Raw genomic sequence first — 19,574 nt, 5'->3', positions numbered from 1 at the left:
TTTCCCTTCAGAGCAGGGGGTTTGTAAACCGAAGCCAAAGAGTGTCCCCGTGGGCCGGGCGCACTTTTTTTTCTTGTCCCGGTGCGTACAGGGCCGCCGGGTGCCTGAGAGGAAACTGGAGGCAGCAGGGCAGGGCACCCGGGGCGTCGGCGATTAAATTGCGGCCGAGCCGGCGCGCGCAGGGAGAGGCGGGCGGGCGGTGAACGTGGGGGCTGGGTGAGGCCCCCGCGACCGCGAGAGAGACGGCGCGAGGCCGAGGCGGCAGGCGCGAAAGCCGGGCATGAGCGCCCAGTAGCCGAGCGTCCGTGGCTGCCGAGCCTCAGAGGCCACGCGCGGGGCGGGCGGGCGGCAGCAGCAACGTAACCCGGCTGCCCCAGCAGCGTGAGCAGCCGCCCCAGAGGCCCCCGCGGCAGTGCAGCCGCGCTGCGGCGCGCTCCCTGCCTGCTCCGCTCCGCCCGCCCGCCCGGGGCCGCCCTCCCTCGGTCCCCGGCCGCCGCCGCCCCGATGAGCTCGTACTTCGTGAACCCGCTGTACTCCAAGTACAAGGCGGCGGCTGCGGCGGCTGCGGCCGCGGCCGCGGCGGGCGAAGCCATCAATCCCACTTACTACGACTGTCACTTCGCGCCTGAGGTCGGCGGCCGCCACGCCGCCGCTGCCGCCGCCGCCCTGCCAGCTCTATGGCAACAGCGCCGCCGGCTTCCCGCACGCACCCCCGCAGGCGCACGCGCACCCGCACCCGTCGCCACCGCCCGCGGGGCCGGGTTGCGGTGGTGGGGGCGTCCCGGGCCCGGGCCAAGACTACTTCCACCCCGGTGGGGGCCGCCCGGCCGCAGCTTACCAGGCCGGCCCCCCTCCTCCTCCGCATCCTCCGCCTCCGCCGCCGCCTCCCCCCTGCGGCGGGATTGCCTGTCACGGGGAGCCCGCGAAGTTTTACGGATACGATAACTTACAGAGACAGCCGATTTTTACGACCCAGCAAGAGGCCGAGCTGGTACAATATCCTGACTGTAAATCGTCCAGTGGTAATATTGGCGAGGACCCAGACCACTTAAATCAGAGTTCGTCTCCTTCTCAAATGTTTCCCTGGATGAGACCACAAGGTTGGGATGCAGTTTTTTTTTTTTTTAAAGCGGGGAGAAGGGGAGAACTCTTCATTTCACGTTCTAGCTTTAAAACTTCCCTTTCCTCTCCCTCTTCTACTTCTTGTGTAGCTACAGTGGCTCTTATTCATAAAGTAATACAGACTTTTTACCCCCTTAAAGGAGAAACCAAGTAAAGATGATGGGGACAGAATAATTGTGAAGACCTTTTCTCTATCTCTCTTGCCTGCATATTCTGTATATATCAACTGAAGAGAGTTGTGCATAGTCCATCCCTTAGACCCATTCCAGAAACCTCCAACAACCTGCAGAGGCACGATTACATGTTTAAAACGTTTATTTTCCTCTTTTGTTTGTTTTAATCAGCAGCTCCTGGTAGACGAAGAGGAAGACAAACCTACAGTCGTTTCCAAACCCTGGAGCTGGAAAAGGAATTCCTTTTTAACCCTTATCTGACCAGAAAGAGAAGAATCGAGGTTTCCCACGCCCTAGCCCTCACCGAGAGACAGGTAAAGATCTGGTTCCAGAACAGGAGAATGAAATGGAAAAAGGAGAACAACAAAGACAAATTCCCGGTTTCTCGACAAGAGGTGAAGGATGGGGAAACTAAAAAGGAAGCCCAAGAGCTGGAGGAAGACAGAGCTGAAGGCCCAACGAATTAAATTCGACCTTTAAAATTCTACCTTTGACTATTAAAGCTAATGATCAACATATGCTGGTGGACATCACCTATTTTCTTTGTTGGAAAGACTTTACGTGTATTTCAAGCTACCTTCATGTCACTGCTCTTGAGGTTTCTGCGCTTTGAGAGGGATTTGGGTGTTTAAAAAAGTTTCTAGTGTGGTATAGAAGCAGCACTTGAGCTGTCCTATATAAGGGTAATTTGATCCTACCTTCTAGTGATATTTTTATAATGGTAGTTTTTAATGTTTGGGCTGGTGATTTGCCTCAACAACATAAACTTCCTAATGATTAGCACTAAATAATTGAATATAAAATGCTTTATTAATCAAACAAGTGCACTTGAACATTTTGAATCTTTTCTTTATGGTGAGTAAATTAAAAGAAGTCTATTAATTTTTAAAAAAAATTATGCCTGCAGAATATTTACTTTGATTAAAATGTATTATTTATGTTTTTTTCTTCTGCTTTTGTAATAATGGTTCGGGTGCCTTTTGTTTACTCCTAAAAGGTTTCTTTATTTTGTAAATGTAGTATCTCTGGGAAAAGTCTGGGCCAAATATTTGAAAAGCACATGTTAGCTGAAGAGTGTAATGTGTAGTCCCGGCTCTGCAGCTTCCTTAAACTTGGGGAAAATGTTGGGCCAGTGACAAAAGTTTCAGGGCAATGTCAAAGTTGACATTTAATGATTTTTCTGTAATCTATACAAATTATGGCAATGTAATCATCTAGAGTGAATGAATACTTGAAAAGCCAGTTATAACATTTTCACTCATTAACTTTTCACTCTGGCAAGTCGCTTTGTGGAATGCCTCTGCTTTCTCAACTTGCTTTCGTTTTGGTGTTCCCTGAATGCTAGGTGTCTATACTGTGGCCACCGCTGTGATTCCGTTTTTTTTGAGTAGGTGCCATATTTATTTGTATTCCCTTCGCTTTGTTTGCACGCCCATTTTGAGCCAACTTGCAGTGTGTGTCTCAGATGTCGGTTGGTACGTCCTCTGTTGTTCTCCAGGATGGTTTCACCTATTTGAAACAAGCCCTGAGAGCAAATGCAGAAAAACCCGAGTGTAAACAACCGCTCCAGAATTTAGCTAGCTCCTTAATAAAGAAATGAATCTTTTTCTAGAGCTAGTGTCTTTGAGCGCCGCAAATAACTCTTTTCCTGAGTCAGGAACAATTGCCTGGGCTCACATGAAGGCAATGTCCCGCTAAAGCTTCTATTTGATAAAAAAAGAGGTGGGGGGTTACATGCACCCACACTATAAAAATACATGAATAAATGTAGGGGAGGGGGCGCTTTCTTTCATTCCAGAGAGGACTGGCTAGGCTATCCTCGCTTTATTTTGCTCTAAGTAACCCTGCTAAGATACTGTGAAAGCTTTGAACTTCACAAAGGACTCGAGTTGTAGGCCCAGTGAGGGACAACCCGGAGCCAGGTTACACCACAGCTTATTCCGCTGAGCCCACACTGATGCTGGGGTTTGGGATCTGTTATTAACAAGATATCCATTTTCCATTCGAGGCTGCTCCTGCAGCTGCCATTTTATGAGAGAAAAGGAGGGGGAAGAGGGGCAGGAGAGAACAAGAAATTCAAGTAAACCGTCATTTCTCCCTGCAAAAGGGAAAGCACCTTTATCAGGTAGACATTGAAGAGCTCTCTGCTTTTTCTAGATGCATTTATTTTTAAAGAGGTACATTTTAATTTCCAGAGTGGCATTTATTGCAGAGGTAAGAAAATGGAATCCTAGAAAATGGAATTAGGCCTAGATCACCCCCTCAGGCATTGGCGGGCTGTTTATATGCCACTTTAAGGACCAGGGAAATGTTGGCATTGATTAGGCCAGTGGCAAAGCACCATCTGACTTTCTATCCATGGAAGAGGCTGTGGCTGTGGCATTAGCTGACCTGAGCCAGGAAAGACAATTTTAAGTCACGGGTGGCTCAGGGCTTAAGAAACATTTGCACGAGGGGAGACAGCTGCAAACGTGCATGCTGGATTTGGAAACGTTTCGCTCTGTGTGCTGCCTGAGACTCTGCTGTTGGCTGACACACAGCAAGGATGCCAAGTACCTTAAAGGATGGCTAAGGAACAGCCTGGGGGTGGGAGGACAGTAAGCTAGCCAGAAACTGGTGCTGGCTAAATTCCCGCTGCCCTCCATTTAAAGGATTCCTCTATTAGCAAAATTGCTGCCTCAAGAATACTCCCCCAATATTACTTTTAGAGCCACTGATTTGGGCAAAACTCTACCAGATGGGGGACCTGGTGTGTGGATGGATGAAATAATGGAAGGAAGGGGACGTAAAAATGTCCTTATTTCCTCTGTGTTCTGTGCTGCTCTGTAAGTGCTGTACCTCTGGCCCCATCATTGCCCTAACCACATGGTAAAATCGTAGCTTATGTATAGAAAAACTGTTGCAATTACTGGTATATTTGAGTATTTGTACATATACAAATTTGGTGATTTTTTGGTATATATTTGGTGGATTTGTACATATACATAGATTGCACATGTGCAAAAAGTGTTGGTAATAAATGTAGATATATGTTTCCTTTTGTAGATGTGGAAAGCATAGATTTATCTCCAAATACAGAGCTTGGGGAATTACACATCACACACACCACCTTTTTTCCTACAGTGGCTAGAAACCCATCATCCTGGTGTTTCATGCAGACAGATTCGCGGTGAGGAGAGCAGAAGATGCCCTTCTAATTGGCTCAAATCTGTAAACATTCAAGGGTTGTGGCAACAAACGAGCAAACATTTTTGCTGCAGAAATTTGCATAAATTTTCAAAGAACCCTTTGCAAACCCAGGTGACTGCTTCTCTGCCCTGGACTGCTTAGGGAGTCTTCTTAGAGAGGTCTGTAAACCATTTAGAGAAAAACAGGACCCTCTAATGTTAACACTGAATGAAAGAACCAAGACTTCTAAGTGATTTAGTTTCTCTGTTTGCAAGGACCAGAAACACACAAAAGAGGGTGTAGGTTTCAATGGTTCCTAGAGAAAAGTCAGTTCAGGGACTGCCATTTTGTGAGGTTCCACAAAGCTCAGCACTCCCCTTACTTCTGCACAGGGGGAAAAAGTGCAAATGTGGCTGCCTTTTCAGTGCAAAGAGTCTTTTCCTTGTCTTTCTTCCCCAAGCTGAAAAGGAGGGTCATAAAGCTCTGCTTTTATTTGGGTAGAGGAAAATTGACAATTGAGATTATATCTCAGAAAATTGTAGAATTGAACAATCTCTGTTCTGTTCCACATGTATAATAATAGACCAGTGTAAAGTGTTCTAGTTTGGGAGGGCCCAACAACTTGCCCCATTTTCTGTGTAATTAAAAACACTGTCTTATTATTATTCAATGCAGAAGGTGGTGTTATTTTACACCCAAACCAGTGTCCTTTACTTCCCCTGTTTGCTGAATCCTTGGGCATCTGGGGGTAGACAGGGAAAGAGAGAACATGTTAATGGACTCTGGCTGCTGCTATGGTTCCCTCCAGCAAAGTTAAAACCCACTGACTTTTTCCAGAAAGAATATGACTTTTGCTGACAGATGGCAACAGAAGTCCTTTAATCAGAAACATCCAAGGTCATCGAAACTTTTTCAAGGAATATAAATGGCCATCTGCAGAGGGTGCTGGACACTTCCTGCTTAAGTCCAGGTCAACTTAGGTAGTTACTGGGTGTGAGGATGTTAAATAGCAGAGAACTTACACATAGATATCCAATGCAAATATTTATAAACATATAAGAAGTCTAAAGACAGTGTCCTTGCAAAGATGGGGGTCGGGGAAGGAGTTACCTCTTTCAGGAAGGTTTTGAAGCCTGGATGGCCATGCCCGTGCATTAATGATGGAGGGACTGCTGGGGCCAGCCAAGGACATTTACTTTCAGCCAAGGTTCACTGGAGCAGTTCCTATCAGAGGTGCAAAGGGAATGTGACCCCTGCCTTTGAAGAAAAATGACTTTTCCCCCCTAAGGATGAAACTGGGGAGTCCCTCTTTTCCTGAATAAATGAAGTCTCTCTCCTTTTCAATACTGCATTGAATAGGCTTTATAATGGACAAACATTTTGGGGGCCAGAGAAGAGGGGAGAAACTAGAACTAAATTCCATTGAAATGAGAATTGCACGTAGGGGAGACTTACAGCAAGGGGTTTCAGAGGGGGTCCAGAAAGGTGGCTTCTCCTCTAACCCAGCACTGACCAGGAGGGTGTTTCGGCTCAGATAAAGGCCAGACATTGGGAGCTCAAACTGTTATTTTGGAGACGTTGACAGTTATCTAAAACCATTTCCAGCCTTTGAGCTGGTTGGTGACTCTCCTACCCCAGAAACCCCAAGAAATGGGAGGGACCCCAATTTATGTTGGAGAGGGGTTAGGAAGGAGAGCTTGATTTCTTGGCCTGCAAATCCCAGGTTTCCCGCGCAAGATCACTGACGCTGTCTTGCCAGGAAATTAGAGGGGCAAAACCCGAAAGTGCTTGGCTGCCTTCCAGAGCGGGCTTTTTGTGAGGGGTGGGGAGGGGAAGTCAAGTGCCCCTGTAAGGGGAGATTTGGAGGGAGGTGACTGCCAAGATCACCAATCTAAGCGCCTGGTCAGTACACCGTACACCCCACTCATTTTCCCTCTAACATAGAGCCAACCCAAAAAAGAAAAAATAATTCCTAGAAAAAGTGGGAGAGAGTCAGGAACTACTGAGGCAAAGAGGCAGAGAGAGCAAAGGAGAAGAGAGCAGGGGAGGAAGGAAGAAGAAGAGAGACAGAGGGAGGAGGAAGAAGGGGGGGGAGAGGGAGGAGGGAGGAGAGAGAGAGAGAGAGAGATAGAAAGTGAGGGAGGGAGAGAGAGAAGGGAGGGATGGAGAGAGAGGAGATACGAGGAGAGAGAGAGAGAGAGTAGAGAGACAACAGGAGAAAAGAGAGAAAGAGAGGAAAAAACATGGCGCTTGCAAGCTGTACGTGCAAAATCCGCAAGGAATTGCAGTAAATTCCTTTTGTTTGAAGAAGAAATTTACAACTTGGTAATAGACCTTTTTATGACCTATTTGCGGTCGTCATTGGCTGCGGCTGGTCATGTGCAGGCGCCGCTTGCCTTCACGGCCCTTTTCCTGATTTCCCAGGCGAATTTCCCCCCGCATTCTGCCTTCCTAGAGCCTCACCCCCTCTTTTTCTAACCTTTGTCTCTGCAGAGGTGGGCTACAGTCGTCGGCTGCAGGAGTGCGGGGTTCACGGGCGGCCTCGGAACCCACCGGGCGCCCAACTTGGCCCTACGGTGGCTTCGCTCCGGGCGCACCGCTGCCGCCTCCGGAGCCGGTGGGGAGCCCGGAGGGCGGGAGAGCCCGGAAGAAGCCTCAGGCGCCGAGGCCCCCGCTGGCGCCGACACCGCCCGCCAGGAGCAGCCGGCCTGCTCCGGGTGACCGCAACCGCGCGGTTCCGACGCAGCTCGTTCTCCAGCATGAGCGGGTCCCTGCCGCCCAGAGTGCGTGCAGCCAGGCAGCGCCTAAAGGATTACAGCAGCCGCCCCGGCCGACCCCCCGCCTCGAGCTCGGCAGTCTCCGGGTAAGAGTCGTCCCGTTCCCCGCCACCTACGCTTCCCCGAGACTTGGGGGTGGCTGTCTGTGTCCCTCTGCTCCCTAATCACTCCATCTCTGAGCGGGGTGTCCCCAAGGTCCCGGATGGGGTCTGGCTGAGCTCAGAAGTCGAAGAGAAGCCCCATTTCCTCTGGAGATTTCGGGAGGTGGATAGCGGCAGACAGGATCCCACCGCCTGTATCGAGAGCCCGTCAATCCCCCAACCTGGGAAGGGTGTGTAGATGGTTCCTGGACATCTCAGCTTTACTGGGGGTCCCTAAAAGCACTCTGTAGTATAGAGCAGAGTTCTGCGGTTTGTTTGTGGTCAGAGGTACCTGGGAGGCAAACAGGTGTTTTTTGAGGATTGGGGCTTGGGGTGGGGGTGGGTGGATTCTGTGTATCCAGGATGTACTTGGTTTGTTCATCTAGGTTTTGGTGGGTGATGCTGACTTCATTTCTAGGGTTTATGGTTTATTGGGCCTTGTGTATGAGATGGAGTTTTAAATATTTCAAACTGTTTCTCTAGTTCTTAGTGAATTTTTGTAACAACTCAAGAAAGCTTCCTCCCACATCTAATAATCCGAAAGTTGAACTTGGATTATTTTATATGCCACAAAATGATGCATATTTTGGTAGGTTTTGGGGTATCCGAAAATCTGGTGCAGGTTTTGGGGAAAAAAAACAATAAGACATTTCAAAAATGCGAAGCATATCTAAGTTCAAACAATCGCATTATGTTTATTTGCCATAGTAAGAAAAATGTATTTTGCTCTTTAAATGTACAATCGTGTTGTGGTTTTTGTTGCCTACAAATCAATATTATATAGCAACATTTTCCCCTCTACTTTAAATTATTGAACCAAAATATTAGTCTGAGGTCAAAAGAAAAATCCTTTGCAGAAAAAGAATGCTATATTCTCCCACCGATTTTGAACGGTACTTGAGTATGTAGTTTCTTAAATCCTATTTCCTATTTACTCATGGACACATGAAATATTAAAACTTTGGATAATCTGCCGCATTGCGCATGGCATGAACCTGCGCATGGCGGAGTATGGTCTCAAAGCACCCAGTGGCAAATCTAACTTAATGTTGCCCCAAATATTCCGGTGTAACCGTAACCGTGTTGGCCGTAAAAGCATTTTTGAACAATACATAATATCTTCGTAGAAAGGTATTTTGTAGCAATTAACGATGGAATCGCGCTCGTTTCAAAATGGAGGGCCACGATTTGTGGCTAGTTGAGGTCTGCGAAATTGTTGTGGATCACTATGATCACTCACAAATAAGAAACTGAGTATTTTAAAAATTTGTAATGTCTGTATTTTGTAACTGTTTCTCTACTACTATGTAACTGTTTCTCTACTATGTAACTGTTTCTCTACTATGGTACAATGGGTGTTGAGATTATTTTTTCATATTGGTAAAAAGCATTACCTATTGAAAAGCAGGCCCCTGGTCGTGGGCTCTTAGGCCCTCCCCTGGTAGCTCCAAAGCCTGTGGATCCCCTAGGTTGGCTGCCACCACGGTGGGGGTGGGGAGGAGCTAAGGCCATGATGGCCAAGCCCTGGTGTTCAGAAATTCAGTCGTTTTTCCCTGGGCTCCGTGGCTGAGCACGCCCAAGTGACTAGGAACCTGGGCAGGCTGCAGGTCCGATTACGAAGCAGAGGGTGATGTCATGGGCAGATAGATATGGAGGACTGAAGGGCTCTTTGTAACTCCCCGTGGTAATATTAAGAGCTTATTGGAACTAAATGGTCGATTGCATCTAAGGGAATAAATAATCTGCAAATCACATTTGAACTCAGGCCACCTTGTCCACGAGGAAACTAGTTAACGCTTTTGCCACTGCCGGAAACGTTCTCATTGTCCCTGTTAAGCCAGTAAAAAAAAATTAAACGAAATGAAAATCACTTGGACCCTAAGAGTTCACAAGCCAGAGAGTGTAACTCCCAGCATCCTTGGCCTGAACCTCTATCCATTTATAGACAGGGAGCCGATGGCATGTCTGGGCCGTGGTGTCTACGGGTCAGGCTGTGAGCTGGGCTTGCGCTATCCCTGAGGACCAGGAAAAAGAGCAAAGCTCGCTATTGCAAATGTGGCCAAGCACCAGGGCTGAAAAACAGACGTATTTTCCTGTCAGATGGTCCTCCAAATAAATATATTTCGCCAAAATTCTGTTTTCTGAGCTCGAGAAGCAGGGGAAATCGGAACAAAGACAGTATTTCACTCTGGGCTGGCAGGCAGCTGTTAAGAGGTATTTACGGCCTTGCCGCAGTGCGGCCGCCGGGCAGGGCACGCAGGGGCACCGGAAGCTGAGGAGAAGCCACCAAGAACTCGGAATTCCGATTTAAGTCCAATTTAGGGCCACTCTTCCGGAATTGGTATGAACAGATACCCTCTTTCTAGGAACTGGTCCCTTAGACTTAATAGTTGTGCAGAATGAGGGAGAAGTTGTGCTCGCTAAACGTAGGGTGTTTTCCCTCGCCTTGATTAATGATTCAGGAGATATGGTGACTAGATGTGAAATTGCTGATCCAAATGACAACTTTACGAGTGTTCATTGGTAACGTGGCGATTTGCTGTTCCGTGGAACATGGCTTGCAAATCAGAAGGACGGTTGACGCTTTTAATATAGTTTTCCTGGAAAAGAAAAGTATATTTTCTGTCCCTTAGACATAGGGCATCCAAGCTCCTCCGCAGGTAGGCGCTGAGGCAATGCGTGGTGCCGCACCCCGCATAGCCCCGAACCGCCTGCCACGCACGCTCACCCGGCGTCCGGCGGCGCATGTGCAGTGAAATAGCCCGCCTGGGGATCCAACCAGCAGAGCACTATGGGGGGGGGGAGGGGATAAGTGGACTCAGAGCAGGAAGATATAACCCGATCTCTCCACTCCTCCCTCCCTCAGGATTCGCTACTCATCTTTCCTTTATTCCGGCCTTCAATCTAAATATAGCTAAACATCTTGCCCTTGACTGCGTTTTCAATCATCTTGACTCACACCCCACCTCAATTTAAATCTGTACTTTAGAAACTGTGCAAGTATGAGCTAGTGGCCAAAGGGAAACCAAATCTTCTTTCAAGGTGTTAAGTAAACACACACACATACATACTTAACACCTTAAAAGAAGATTTTGAAAGAGAGAGAAAAAAGAGAGAGAGAAATCCTCAGTGAAGTGTATAGATTTTTTTCAGCCTGGTGCTTTTGCTTTGGGGGAAAAGCCTTTCCTCTTGGCGTTTGTTCAAACCGCCAAACTTCAGCCAATCCTTCAGCCGGACCATTCCCGGATCTTCTTACGCCAGCGCAGCACGTTCGAGGGCTCTGCGGGGGGCACAAGGCTCAGCGGAGAGCGGTCAAATAAATAAATAAATGCACGGACAAACTGGAGGGATTTTCCGCTTGGGCTCATCTAATTAATGGAGGATGCACGCTTCTGGGCCGCGGGCCTGTTGTCAGTGCTGGAGGGAGTGCCGCGGGGGCGGCCTTAATGCCCTCTCGATTCCTTCTGGCCGCCGCGGGGGACACTGCAGGACTAGCTCACAGCCTCTGGTGCGGGGAGACCTCCGCCCCCACGCACAATCACCGGCTTCGGGTATCCGGGCCTGGCGTAGTCCCTCTGTTCAGCTGTCTGGTGCCTTGTCCAGGAGGAGGCGCTGTAGGACAAGCGTCTCGAGGCTGCGGCAGCGCGGAGTAGCCCCGGGCGCGAGCGGGAGGGGGGAGAGGAGGGAGGACACGTGACCCCCCCCTCCCTCTCCCCGCTCTCCACCTCTGCTCTCGAAGTGCTTTCCGCCTCTGATGAGGGTTGGCTATGCTGCGCCCAACCCCAGGGGCTGCATCCGGGGATGGGCAGCAGAGACACCCCTGAGGCCCGGTAGCCTGAAGGCAGGTTCCGGGGTGGTAGGCCACCTCACTTTCTCTGCCTTCCCGGAGGGGGCGCGATTTTCGCGCGCTGGGCTCTTAACAGGAAAGTAGAGTCCGGTGGTAGGGCAAGGCGTACCTAATCCGCGGGGTGCCAGCGAGCCCCTTCATGATGGGCTGCTGTTCTTGCCACTTTCCTTTCCTGCGATCCCTGGTACCCAGAATGGGCAACCTTGAAAAGCCCAGCGTTCGGCGCCCCCGGCAGGCTGACGGGCCTCGCCGTGGCTCACCTAGAGCAAGACCTGAGTTTTCTGAATTTCCTTGAGGCTCCCTTAGAGCCGTGGCGTATCCTATTGACTTTTCGGCTTAAGAACCCTGCCCATCTCTACCCTGTACCACACCACCCACACACCCTTCTCTCACTATTGCGCCCATTCCAGGAATATGGTGGGCTCCTCGGGGCGTTTCTTGCACCAGCAGTGGCACCCAACTTCAACTGACTCTGATCCAACCCCACTGATAGATCCTCCATTGTCTCCTGGCGATGCAGTCGTTTTTGCTCCCTCTTTTCTCTACTTCAAGGCAGTGATTCTTAATGAAGGCCTGCATTCAAATCTTGTTTATAATGCAGGTTCTTGGGTCTCACGCCAGATTTCTTACTATACCATAATGTCCTGGACCTGCATTTTGTAAACAGTCTCCCCCAAGGGCAATTAGGATGCACTCTTCTGTTTGAGAACTACTGGCCAAGAGTCCCTCCTTCTTTTATGGTTCTTCTGTCTCCAGGGGCCAAATTCTCTCTACCACTGAAGGACTCCCCATAGTTTCTGGGGCTCCCTCCCTAACTGGGTTTTATAATGTCCTATCCCATAGGTTGAGGGATGCTCCCTTTTGGAGAAAGTGATATTGATCCTTTGCTTACTTGGACACTTCAGAGGTGTGTAGGTTCAGATTACGTTGGTTCAAATTTTTAACACTTACCTGCTGTGTGACCTTAGGCAAGTAGGGAAAACTCTCTGCACCTGTTTCCTCATTTGAGAAGTAGGGATAATAAGAGTACCTTCACGTGTTATGAGGATTTTTACCTATACAGCACTATGTGCCAAGCACTATTCTAACTGCTTTACATATATTAACTCACTGGTTAAGTACTTAAAAGTGTTTTAACACATAACAAGTATTCAATATGTGTTCCTTATCATCAATATCCCTTTTCTGCTCAGCAATCATGTCTAGACTTTTAGAGCTGAAAGAGACCTGGTTCACTCACCCAATCCTTGAATTCTATAGAGAAGACAAGCCTAGGCTTTGTCACACAGGAAGTGGCAGACTCAGGAGAACGTAGTTCTGGGACTCTTCCTATTGCTGTAATAGGCCTCATAGCCCCTGCCTTCTTAGGTCTCAGTGTCTGGCACATGTCTACAGGTAGACTTCAGGGCCATACCCAGGAGGAAAGTGGTCCTAGCTCCTCAGTGGGCAGATGTCAGGTAGAGGAGGCCTCACTCCCACACAGGCACATCTGTGACTCATACAGAGAGCTTCCGGCCTTTCCAGAGAGCAGGCCCCCTTGTCTACACCCTGAAGTCACCTTCTCCACCATCTATCATCACACCTACCAGGGCAAGTACCCTCTTTTTCAGCCCCTGGGCAAATACTCTCTTTTCAGTTTCTTGAAATTTGGTGGAAAAGCAAAAGGCTGGTGGGCAACGGCAGGGGAGACCAGAAGTGCCCCACTCCCCCATAATCTGCTTGTGTCCCAAGATTTGGGTTCCAGAGCCATGGCTGAACCATAGATCCCACCTTGGGCCATAGTGATGCTACGGTGTCTTGGAGAGGCCTTGTGCCTAAATCACCATCAGCTCTTCCAGCCCTTCCAATTTTTGAAATTCTTAAAATCTTTTAAAAAGTTATGTAAATACTACCTCAGGCTACAACCTGCACACATGGACACACGCCCTGCAACCAGATTCCTCCCCGCCCCTTAACCCTGGCTTCCATGACTGCTGCCTATAGACTTTCCCTAAGAGGGTCTCTGTAACCCTTGGCTAGGCTTCCTGGTCAGGTTTTCTCTCAAAACACACATAGTCTCTTCTGCTATCCACCACATCAGGTGGAGTTGGGCCCATGGCATACGGCAGCACTGTAGCCACCTAGCCACCCCCAACTCCGTGCCATATAACCTTAGATGGCCATCCCAGACCCTGCTCTTCTTGGGATCACTGGAGAATTTTCCAGCCCCTGCCCCCACCATCAGATTCTGTCCCAAGGCCCATTCTTTTGGATCTCATCTCTCATTGAAGTTTTCTTCTGTAGTCACCTTTTCTTCCCAGAAGACACCAAGCCAGAGCGCCAATGAATGGACTTAATTGTAGGGGATAGGGTGGGGGTAGCAGGAGAAGTGTTCTTTCAGTAACACAGCACAGTGCCAGGAATATGGAATCATATTTCTGTCCTGCTTGGGACTCCCTGATCAGTTCTTCTCTGGCTCCACCCCCAGCCTGTATCCCTAACTTCCAGGCCTGGGCAGTCTCCTTCCTCCATCTGTCCCGGACCTAGGGAGTTCATCTAAAGTCGCATCCACACCTATCCTGGTTGAGCAGACATTTAGTTTAAGGGGAGAGCTTAACACCTCCTCTGGGCAAGAAAACTCTTAAAAGTCAATATTAGAATATTCTTTTCTGCCACACAACAGGAGCCCTAGGGTGGGCAGAGGGCAGACCTCCTTACATTTTGAGTGCAGCTGATGTGTCTTCCTTCCTAGCAGCCGCTCTGGCTTTTGGGTCAGGAGGATCCCTACAGGGACTCTATCTCACTGATGATAGCTCTCTGGGCAGGAATTCCCAGGACTGGTTTTTTCCAGCTAAATGGGGAGGGACAGTGCCTAGAATCTCACTTTACCCAGAAACGAATTCCTTAGAGGTTTTTAATAAGGCTTTGACCTCTCCTCCTCTACCCCCTCTTTCATAACCACTGCCACCACCATTGAAAATCCTTGGGAAAACCCCCAACAAATCAGCCTAAGCTAGTCTGCCGTTCCCCGGTGCTCCACCTTCTTACTAGACCAAGTTTGCTCTTCCCCATATCTGCTCTCTCATTCATCTACAGAAGCCCAGGACATGGGGCAAGGGAAGATTGTAGGAAGATGGATACTCTCCTTAATTACGTTGCCTGTCCTAAGATTTGAAAGTAATTGAAGATGTCTGCCTCAGTGTCTTCCTGTCTTTCCTCCTGTTCCCTACACAAAGCTTGTTTCCTGTTATTTTCTAAATATACAGAGTAGGCTGTTTGGTTGTATCTTCTTATGTAAGCCACAGTGAAGACCGCAAGAAAGTCCCAATCACCATCCTCATTACCATTCATTCACAAAAATATCTGCTAAACCCCAACTAGCTAGGTGCCAGGCAGGCATTGTTTCAAACACTATCTACTCATCCTAGTCTTCTCCTTAGCCTTACCCCACCCCCATAGAAAGGTCATCACAATTGCCTAGAAAGTTATACATCCTTTAACTAATTGTTATATTAACTTAAGGTAAAATCAAGAAAGCTTTTCCCACCCCTCAAACTTTGATTATTTTTTACAGTGTTTAACAAGGACTAATTTTGAAGCTGCTCACCTAGTGCTAACAGGATCAGAAACCATTTTTTAAAGGGTTGGTATTTATTCATATTTTGAAAACAGATGCTATCAAGTGAAATAGAAAAAAAATCCTCTTAAGTTATTAATGGGGGGCGGGGATGGATGCATACAGTCTGGGCTTACAACCCCCTGCTTTCTAGCTAATGAAAGTCAAATCAGGAAATGGGTTTAGAAATGCACGGAGCATATGTAGGTGGAAATTAGGAGGCAAATTTCCTCTTAATTGTAGAGAGGGATCTCTTTCATGGGCTTAGTGGGACTTGCAGATGAGAACTTTGGCAACTAAATTTGATTCACAAATTATATGTGTATGTGCTCCCCAAATCTCCATGGAACATCCATTCTTTTCATTGGAATAATAAAAATCACACATTTTCACACTGTTTGGTGGCAACTCTGGCAGGCTATGGCAGGATGCTGGGGGTCAGTCCTCATTTATTTACTCCTGTTGGTAGGAGCTCAGGGCAGCCTTCCCACCCCACTTCCCCCAAGCACAGAATATCACACTCTTCCATTGAGCAGCACTAAGGCCCAAGCTCCTTTTCTTGGCTTTCTCAACAGGAAAGCACAGTCCTCCTTGCTCTCTGCTCTCTTAGGCTCTCCCTCTCGTGGGAGTGGCACTGCAGGAGGGGAGGCTAGGACCCACCCAGGTTTGGGCCCTGGACAGGAACGTGAGCCCGGAGCCCTGTGGTTGGGGAACTGTGGGAGTGGGGACATCTGACTTCCTGGGCTTGGGTTCCTTCAGAGCTTCATTTGCTTCCTCACACCCTCTCCCCTTCACACCAGGGCTGTTTTATTGTTTTATAACCTTCTTTAAAGCTTCAGTTGCCAAAGATTCCGATGGGGCTATTCTCCACTTTCTCACTTTACCAAACCCCAAGTCTTGCTGTTTTAAGCAGTTTGGTCACTTGCAAAGGCTTTCCTTTCAGATCTAAGCAAATTATAGAAACCTCTAAGCATGCAGCTACCTTCAACTTTGCTGAGCCCATGCACAACAATACAGAGCCAAGTGTTATCTCCAACTGCCACCCCACCCCCAAGCCCACCCAGCCTCTCCTTAACCATCTTTTTTCTGTTGAAGCTTGAACAAAATCTCAAATAACTTCTGGTATAAGCAGTAAAAAGTGGCCCTTGGCTTTCCTCTTTGTTTACCACATCCAGAGCTAGAAAATGATTGAAATAAAGGAGTTGATGGTACTCACAGTGAATGCAGTCAAAGACTCATGACATGCCCAAACCAGCCTTTTCCAAATAGCACTATCTCCCAACTTAAACAGACGTCTCTGAAAAGATGCTATTTGAAAAGCCCGGGGTATTGATATGAATATGACCCCTCCCCCCTCATCTTGGATATTTGGAACTATTTAGATGTGAGGGAACAGTTGCAGTGAACCTTTATTTAGTGAATAAAAGTTTAAAGCCAAAGGTTATTTATGGTTCTGCAGAGATGGGACCTGAGTGGCTATTTACGAGCACGTGATTCCAATAAACTTTGTTTTATGGCTTGAGAGTTGACAAGCCAAAATATAATTCCCACCATAAATTAGGTTAAGAGCATACAAGTGCAGATGCTTGGTTCCTGGAGCAGTGATAGGAAAGTGAGAGGCTCCAGCTAGCACCCGGCTCAGGAGGCGGTTCTACTCCCAGCTCCCCTGCCCACTAGGAGGGAAAACCAGTAAGTCACTTATTACTTTTTCCAGGACAGCTCCAGGGGTGGGGGATTTGTCTGCCTCTCTTTTCCACCTGGGGTGGGGGGAAATCCCATCGAAGTTAATTCTAATTTTAGCTTAAACCTAAATTAACAAATAGAAGGGGTATCGGGGGATTTCTCCCCTCCCTCTGGACACAGAAAGTTAGGAGTTGAGGGATCCCACCTCACAAGAGGGACTTACTGTCTCTCTCCTCCCCATATGTAGCATCTGTTTCAGAAGTGGAATACGACAGTGGTAGTCCAGGTGGAGAGAGAAAGGATAAGGATGGAAATGGCTTTGCCTCTGAGATTTTTCAGAGAAGAATGCCATCCTAGAATAAAACTAGAGGAGACTGAAAACTTAAAGCTGGACACCAGCCCCTGTGAGGACCTCTGCTTTGTAAAATTGCTTTGTGGATTCTCCAGCAGCAATGATGACAAAATGATGTCATATCCATAAAGCTGGATAACAATCTTAAGCATTGCCATTTACCTTTAAATCCATCGATTTTCCTCCTCCTAGGTTATCATTTGGGTCCTCATTTCCCTTGGAAATTGCTCTTTGTTTTGAATTGGAGCAGAAGTGGGAAGGCAAGTCCCAGCCAAGCCTGGTCCTTCTTTGGGAAGGAGAAGACAGGTTTGGGGGGCACTAGTTTGGGGCTGGGAAATTTGAAACCAATCTGAAACTGGAAAAGAGGGCTGAATTGCTCCCAACGCAAGACAACGGGAAGCTGGGGCTGGGGACAGATGAAGCGGCTGCTCCCTACCCAGTGGACCTGAGCCCAGCCAGCCGATTCTGCAGAAGGAAACACACAAAAGGCCCATTTTCTCCTCGTTTCCCGTTTTCCCACTGGGGAAACTCTGTTACAAGCAGACTGAGTAGGGCCAAGGAACCAGTCAGGTTTTGCCCAAGGGAGGTGATGAGGGCCATGCTCTCCTATTCCGTGGGTCTGCCCTTGAAGACTGCGTTCTCCCGCTCCGCTCCGCGGAAAACTTGGCGTGGTTCCTGGGGGCGGGCACCCGAAACAGGGAGGTCTGGGTATTGGTGGGGTGTCTGGGCCTTGTCATTTTTCTGTGTATCATCTCTCTGCTTTATTATCCTGTGTAATTTAAGTGACCCCCGTTTTCATTGCAACAGGTTCAGGACCACGAGAGACCGCCGCTGTAAGTACCTTCCCGTTTCTTCCGAATCGCGAGGAGGCGGTATTGATAGCGGGGGAGGTGGTGGGCAAGGGCCGCACCAGGGGAGGGGGCGGGTGGAAGAACGGCCCGGCCTCCCCCGGCCTGGCGCTTGCAGGGGAGCTCGCTTTGGAGGTGGTGGCTCTAAGTTGAGTTCCTGGAAAGATTTGTGGGGCCTAGTTCACAGTCACCTAACTAAGGAAATGTGCCGCGGGCTCTCGCCCTTGTCTTCTTGAGCTTCCCTGGACCTTCTGGGCTTTCCCAGGTCTTCCCAGCTCGCACAGGTGCAGCTCTGCCACGGAGTACGCTTCTGTTAAGAGCTTGCAGCTAATTAGCAGCCCGCCCTATTAACAAGTTGCGGCGAGTATTGCCTTCTGCTAGGACCAACCTGCGAAACACCAAGACGACGCGATCTCCCCCCCGCAGGCCAGCCCAGCTTAACCCGGTCCTGCCTGGACCAACCTTCTCTTGTGTTTTATACAAATAAGAAAGAAAAAGAGACAAAAGAAAAAATTTAACCCTCTACGGTGGGTGTGTTGAGTGGATCCGCTTTCGGCAAGGGCTGCGATTCTGAGCTTTAGGTAGAAGTCCCTCCTCGCCCCTCCCCCGGCCCCAGCCTCCGCGGTTTGGGCCCTGGGTTGGGGACACGGGCCAAGCGAGGAGGGAGGAATACGGCCCTTCCTGGTCACCTCTGCTTTACTGTAACTGCAATTCGATAATTTCTGAGCCAGAGCGGCTGGTGTTGCAGGCAAATATTGGGGGAGAGGGAAGGGATTGGGAGAGGTGAGGAGGACGCATACATTCTTGGGGTCCTGGGCTTGAAGTTAGATCTTTCTGAGTTGCACATGCCACGGAAGACAGGTACATTTCTGAGGAGGCCTGTGACGTCTCCAGGAAGACTGTCTCATTAAGATGATGGCAATGGCAAGAGAATCATGGAAAACACAGTGGCCCCTCCCTCACTGCAAAACGGAGATAGTTTTATTTTGATGGGAGATGGAAGATGTGAAGGCGGTAGGACTCTGGCACCCTCCCTCTCTCGTGAGACACCCTCTCTTCAGGGTCAGAGATGCTGGGACATGGCTCTAGGTCAGGTTTCTTTGCCCTCCAGCTTGTCAGCTTAGTAGACTCCCTGGGTGCTGCGCTCAACCCGAGAAATGGAGATTTCGCCAGTACACAGTTCCCCTCTACAAATCAGGCTAGCTCAAGTGAACCGGGTTTTGGGCTCTAGGCTGGAAAATCTGGTGTCCCCAGGATCCCCTTGCCTTACCCCTTTCCTGCCGCTACCCTGGTTCTTGGGTGCTTAATCTCTGCTGAGGCTCCTTGCTTGAAAACCCACTTTCGGCACCCTGTAGCTGAACACAGCACAAAAACCGGAGAGATCAAAAGCATTCGTATGAGCAGTTGTGCAGGAGGTGAATATTTAACGCTTTTGTTCATCAATAACTCGTTGGCTTTGACCTGTCTGAACAAGTCGAGCAATAAGGTGAAATGCAGGTCACAGCGTCTAACAAATATGAAAATGTGTACCCTCACCGGGTCCCCACCTGGCCCAGCAGGCTCCCCCAATTTGTCTGGATAAAGCCTAGGCCCAGTGTCTCCAGGAAGACAGGATTGTTGGGAGCACTTGGCATTAGGGGAAGTTGGGGGAAACCTCTCTCGGACAAGGGAATTGGGCATGGGGCAGCCTCAGAGCTCTTGTTAGAATTCGCACCTAGGAAGCCCCTACAAAGTCGCCAAAGCACTGGAACCAAAAGATTGGGGTATAGGGTAGAATGTGCAAAGTGCAGAGTAGAAGCAGGCAGACAATTTTGCCAGGCTGGGGGAGCGGAGGGGAATCTCCCTGCTCTACCCTACCAGGCCCAGGCT

The 19,574-nt window shown here is 48.9% G+C and overlaps 2 protein-coding genes across 2 annotated transcripts; both read left to right on the top strand.

Annotated features, from left to right (window-relative positions):
* The first annotated feature begins 446 nt into the window (after positions 1-446).
* HOXD8 (homeobox D8) lies at positions 447-4,115 on the top strand. The gene is given in 3 exon segments (XM_033112368.1): positions 447-666; positions 668-1,100; positions 1,467-4,115. Coding segments are annotated over 3 exon segments (891 nt in total). The 5' UTR covers positions 447-504; the 3' UTR covers positions 1,763-4,115.
* Positions 4,116-6,706: 2,591 nt separating this feature from the next.
* On the top strand, positions 6,707-18,135 carry LOC117025548 (uncharacterized). Its single transcript, XM_033111464.1, has 3 exons — positions 6,707-6,750; positions 6,919-7,326; positions 17,665-18,135. Exons 1-3 carry the CDS (start codon positions 6,707-6,709, stop codon positions 17,939-17,941), a joined length of 729 nt encoding a protein of 242 aa, XP_032967355.1. The 3' UTR covers positions 17,942-18,135.
* Positions 18,136-19,574: the final 1,439 nt, after the last annotated feature.

This window comes from Rhinolophus ferrumequinum, chromosome 8 (assembly GCF_004115265.2).
Source record: "Rhinolophus ferrumequinum isolate MPI-CBG mRhiFer1 chromosome 8, mRhiFer1_v1.p, whole genome shotgun sequence".
Taxonomy (NCBI): Eukaryota; Metazoa; Chordata; class Mammalia; order Chiroptera; family Rhinolophidae; genus Rhinolophus; species Rhinolophus ferrumequinum.
This window is presented reverse-complemented; position numbering and strand designations above follow the sequence as displayed.